This window comes from Castanea sativa, chromosome 6, assembly GCF_040712315.1.
Source record: "Castanea sativa cultivar Marrone di Chiusa Pesio chromosome 6, ASM4071231v1".
Classification (NCBI taxonomy): Eukaryota; Viridiplantae; Streptophyta; class Magnoliopsida; order Fagales; family Fagaceae; genus Castanea; species Castanea sativa.
In genome coordinates this window covers 36,876,798-36,882,678 of record NC_134018.1, presented here as the reverse complement: position 1 = coordinate 36,882,678, position 5,881 = coordinate 36,876,798, and the positions used below count along the sequence as shown (strand labels likewise).

Below are 5,881 nucleotides of genomic sequence, written 5' to 3'. Positions count from 1 at the left end.
TGAAATTTTATTTTTCCTTTAATTCAATTTATTTTTAATACGGTCCTTACATTCAATATGCATCGTTAAGTTCACCAAATCAGTGGGTTCCAACTAGCTCAACTGGTAAAGTCTCTGATGATTGAACAAGAGATTTGAGGTTCAATTACCGCCTACACCAAAAACTGATTGGTGTCTTGATCTGATGATAAAGAGCTATCATTAGGAGTGGACGTCAAAGATTGAAACTCTCTTTCCAAAAAAAAGTTCACCAAACGAACATTGTTACAAAAAATGAATAATACTAAAACTAACCACAAGATTTGACAAAGCAAGAAAAAATGATTAAATTTGAAAAAATATTTAAGTTAAAGAGGACTAAAATAAAACATAAAAATATTGAAATGAAAATAAGTCAAAATTAAAAGTGTAATTATATATACATATTGGAAGGTGGTGCTGTATCTCTCCTACTCAGCCACTCTATTGATGATTGATACATATTGGACGCCAAAGATTGAAACTCTTTCCAAAAAAAGTTCGCCAAACCAACATTGTTACAAAAAATGAATAATACTAAAACTAACCACATGATTTGACAAAGCAAGAAAAAAATGATTAAATTTTAAAAAATATTTAAGTTAAAGAGGACTAAAATAAAACATAAAAATATTGAAATGAAAATAAGTCAAAATTAAAAATGTAATTATATATACATATTGGAAGGTGGTGTTGTATCTCTTCTACTCAACCACTCCATTGATGATTGATACATATTGGACGCCAAAGATTGAAACTCTTTCCAAAAAAAAGTTCACCAAACCAACATTGTTACAAAAAATGAATAATACTAAAACTAACCACAAGATTTGACAAAGCAAGAAAAAAATGATTATATTTAAAAAAAAATATTTAAGTTAAAGAGGACTAATTTAAAAAATAAAAATTTTGAAATGAAAATAAGTCAAAATTAAAAATGTAATTATATATACATATTGGAAGGTGGTGTTGTATCTCTCCTACTCAGCCATTCTATTGATGATTGATACATATTGGACGCTAAAGATTAAAACTCTTTCCAAAAAAAAAGTTCACGAAACCAACATTGTTACAAAAAATGAATAATACTAAAACTAACCACAAGATTTGACAAAGCAAGAAAAAAATGATTAAATTTTAAAAAATATTTAAGTTAAAGAGGACTAAAATAAAACATAAAAATATTGAAATGAAAATAAGTCAAAATTAAAATTGTAATTATATATACATATTGGAAGGTGGTGTTGTATCTCTCCTGCTCAGCCACTTCATGATGATTGATACATATTGGAAGGTGGTGCTTGTGAAATTGGTATTGATTGCGTGGTACCATCATGTCCATACACGTGCCAGAAGAAAATTGACTATCTACTTGAAAAGATCAGCCTCTCAGAACCGACTAACTGCTAAAATAGTTAGCCTCTAAAATATCAACATCCACGTAGACTGACATGACCAATAAAGTAATTTCCAATTTTCCACTATCACCAAATTGTCCCTTTGGAATTATGTCAGAATCTAGAAGGAAATTCACCTAATTACTAAATTAACCCATTTGATTTATTTTTATTTGAAGCCTTCTTTTTACCATTTAAAAAGAAAAGAAAATAAAATAAAATCACTTAAGCAAAGATCAATATATTGATAAAAGTATCACGACAAAAAAAAAAAAAAGAAGAAGAAGAAGAAGAAGAAGAAGAAGCTAAAACTATTAACTATTCAAGTCAAATAATTATACAATTTAGCTTCCAAAAAAACTTATACAATTTGTAGCACCTTTTTTTGTTGTTAAATTGCTCAGATATTTTAATAAATAATTATCCCTTTGCGATTTGGAGCCTCAAAAAATCTATATAATTAGAGTACAAAGGAAAATGTTGAAAATGTCTTTCACTACACAAGATGGCACTTTGGTAAACACAATATTTCCAAAGGAGAATCTTAAGGGCCATAATCGTATTTTCATTGGAGAAAGAAATGGCAAGGATAGTTGCCGCGTAATACTGTGAATATGAACCACTACTGACCATTTATATCTCTCTCTATATATATCTTTATGTGCTGTCAACGACCTTCAACTTCAACCAGCAAAAAAAAAAAACACTTCAACTTCCCAACTTATTCTCTCTCACTTTCTCTTCCAATCAGACTCTTCTCTACAGAACTAGAGTTTACTATTCCATCTCCAAGCCAAAAAAAAAAAAAAAAAAAAATGAAGAAACCAGGATTCTTTGCTGCCTCAGTTGCCGCAGCTTCTGCTACCATCTCTGCTTCTTCCCCAAGCTCTGTCTGTAATACTACTCAACAGGTAATTAACCTTAAATTTGTTTCTGGGTTGTTTTCCTTTTTATCTTTCTCATTCATTTTTCAATTGGGTTTCTCCAATTTTGCTTTTTTCACCCTTCTTTTTGGTGTTCTACCCTGTTTGGTTTCCTAGAAAATAATTTTTGACTTGTATTTCAAGAAACCAATTTGAAAAGGCCATAGCCTAAAAGTCCCAAATTTTTTATTTCCTTTCTTCCTTTCTTCTAGCTTTCTCCTTTTTTCAATTCATGTCTCTCCCTCTCTCTCTTTAAGTTTTCGAAGATTTGGTAATTGATTAATTTTGGTGTTAACGTTTTCTTTCTGTCTCTGTTTTTTTCTAATCCTAATTTCAACTTTCAAGGCTAACTTTTTTAATTGATGTTATGATTTTTCAGGAGGCTGAATTGAGCAAAAATCAAGCAAGCTCTTCACATCTAAGGTCATCTTCGACTGAAAAATTTGCGCCGAGGTTTGATGGTCTAAGATTCATTGAAACGCTGGTCACTGCTCACAGATAAGGTTCATCATCAAGCTTTCAGGATTCTGTGCTCAAGAGCCATGACCTCTATCCATATTTGATATTTGTCTTTTATTATTTTTTTAAAAAGGCAATTCTGAAGAAATTTCAACTTTTTTGGTAGATCAGATTTTAAGTTGAGAAATGAAGGAACTGTAATATTTCAGGTGTTGTGGTAGTTTTTTTTTTTTACTGGTCAGATCTATGCTTGTTATTGTACAAACCTCTCTCTTTCTCTCTCTCTGTCTCTCTAATAAATTATATATTTAAGCCTTTCTCTTCTTTATATCGTGGTGATATGTTTTTGTTTTACTTTTAAAGGAGAGTAATTTTCAACATTCAATTGCCAATAAAGGTTGTCAAAGTGATACCTTTAGCAGTCTATGTTATGTGCAATAGAAAATAGAAAAAAAAAATAGTACACAAAAGACAACCATCTATGACGGCATGCAATGAGATTGTTCCAAAAAAACAATTTCTTAGTCTCATTTTAATATTGAGACGTGAATGATGACGTTTTTAATTTTATGTTTCACGTGAAAAATGACTCATACGTGTCAACAAGCAACTAGAGAATTAGGGGAATTGCTATGAATTGGGAATTTGGGAGGGATTGGACTGCTCCAAAATTGGCAAAAGGTAAGTGCTATGAACAATCCATAACAACCTCAGGACCTCATCCTCAATGAAGCCCCAGAAGACAATTCTAGTTCTCTAAAATTAAACTGCCTGATCTGATTATTATACTGATAAGCTTGTTGTTTTTGGAATTTGATTGGTCTCCATTCTTAAACTCAGTTGGAGATGATCCCAAATGTTCTTTTTCTAATCCAACAAGGCAACAACCCTTTTTTTTTAATTTTTTTTAATTTTTTAATAGGTAGATAATAGGGAAAGGAAAAAGTGAGGTTCGAATCACAGATATTGACACTACAAGAACTGTTATTCCAATTTGATTATGGTGTAGTCTAATTTCAAGTTCTTACTCTATTATGCACCATCGCATTGACTTCACAATACATTTAAGTATTAAAATTACTTGAGGTGCTATTCTAAAAGAGGTGCTATTCCGCACTAGCCTAGAATTTGTAAGGCCTGAGTTCTTCATGACTAGAGCTCTCTCTTTGAATAGTTGGGGGGGGGGGGGGGGGGGAGGTTTTTCTTGTTTCAATGATAGTAGAATGTAGAATCTCCAATTCCTTGTGCACTCAAAATATAGGAGTCCTGGAAATCCTCTAATTCCTTGTGATGATTAGACGAGCATTAAAAATCTCAAAGGTTTCGATATTGAAACTTCCATGATGCATGCCAAAACACTTTTATTCAGACAAACATCATATAAATCATCAATTATGACTCATGGGCGCAATTTAATGCCTCATTCTGAAAAGCATTGTCAACCATTCTGTTAATATTTTGATTGAAAACGGTCGGGACTCGGAGCACATCCCCCCACTTGTTCAAGTGTGCAACTAACCTTTCACACTTCACATGCTTTGCTTTATTATTCTACTTTCTACACACTACCCATCTAATCTATTCCTACAATAATGCGATATGGCCCCATAAAAATTGATGTCACAAACTTAGTGTTACACTTTCTGTGCTTACCTTTCTGTGCGATTGTGTTGTTGATTTTTTTTTTCATTTTTTTGTTTGTTTCTTTCGGTGGCCAATTTTTTCTCACATCCTTTTCATACTTTTAGCCAACGAGCTGTGCTTTTCTATATTAACACCAAGCACTTTCCTGCACTATTGCAAGGTGTGATTGATGAATAGTATTTGCTTTGCTAACGAGCTGTGCTTTTCTTTTATAATTTAATTTTTCCTTTTGGATGGGAGGATTAAAAGTTTGTAAAGTTAGTGGAAAATGGAAATGGAAATGGAGTGGCACACATAGTGCTACACAGGGACAGCATTTATCTTTCCAAATGACCACACATCTAACTTTTCCTCAAAATCAGATAAGAATTAGTTTGCCAAGGTATGTGAAATTAGATAACACCATTTTGTTGGTAAAGAAGGTGCACCAGCTTCACCCATTCGAACTAGTTGTGGAGCCTTGATTTAATTTCAAGGGAAACAAAATTAACACCAAGGAGGTGCATCAGCATCACCCATACTGTTTAAGACCAATATTAAAAATAAAAAACCATTCATGTGTTTACCAAGTGATAGTTTTACGGTAAAAGAATCCATAAAACAATAACATATTCATTATTTTTTATTTATCTGTAAGGATTTATTTATTTCAAATTTACACTCATGAATAATGAAATTAATTTTAATAGGTAGATGAGCACCCAAGTACAATTTACATAAATCTATTGTAGGAATGAAGGGCCCAAATAAGGATATTGGGTTGTGGGCCGTATCCGAGGACTTCGAAGAGCTCAAAGAAAAACACGTATTAGTAAATGCGAGTAGCTTACTGGGCCAAGGAGCAATCCCTCCTCGGCCAATAGAGTGGAAGCCTAAAGTCCGACCATCCATTAAGTACTGGGCAGTGGACAATCACGCTTGGGAGGATAAGCTTCAGTGAGAGGTAAGTCACCAGAGAGATAAGAAATTTCTGGGGAAAAAACTACTACTACATCATTGAATGCTCTGCATCTAACCCCCTGACTGCATTAATGTGAAAGTGATATCTGAATAGTAACTTTCAGCCTTACAGCTATCCACAAAGACTTTAGAAAGGTGTTGATGGGACAAGTATCAAGGTTATTAGCAATCTGATCTACACGTGGAGGGCTGAGATGAAAGGGGTGAAGGGAGTATAAAAAGGAAGAATTCCATTACAGAGGAGGCATCTGAGATTAAGAGAGAAAAAACACTGTGTAACTAAGAACTTGAATATTTGTATAAGTCCAAAAGAAATATATAAGAACATATCATCCTTGGACCTGACCGAGGAGTATTTTTCTTCTTTGCCAACTAGCCCGCTAGAATTCATATTTGACTCTTTGAACGTTTAGTTTCTAGCCCACTCTCTAACAAATATATTGTTTTAGGCTTGTTGGGCCATCATCCTGATATCTTGGG

General features: G+C 32.9%; 1 protein-coding gene across 1 annotated transcript; it reads left to right on the top strand.

Annotated features, from left to right (window-relative positions):
- Positions 1–2,073: 2,073 nt before the first annotated feature.
- Positions 2,074–3,112, top strand: LOC142638619 (uncharacterized). The gene is made up of 2 exons (XM_075812666.1): positions 2,074–2,326; positions 2,718–3,112. Exons 1-2 carry the CDS (start codon positions 2,075–2,077, stop codon positions 2,838–2,840), a joined length of 375 nt encoding a protein of 124 aa, XP_075668781.1. The 5' UTR covers position 2,074; the 3' UTR covers positions 2,841–3,112.
- The last annotated feature ends 2,769 nt before the right edge of the window (positions 3,113–5,881 follow it).

Coding starts and splice junctions, on each gene's coding strand:
- LOC142638619 (XM_075812666.1), top strand. CDS start 2,075: ATGTGCTGTCAACGACCTTCAACTTCAACCAGCAAAAAAAAAAAACAC. Junction 2,327..2,717: donor TCTGTAATACTACTCAACAG/GTAATTAACCTT, acceptor ATGATTTTTCAG/GAGGCTGAATTGAGCAAAAA.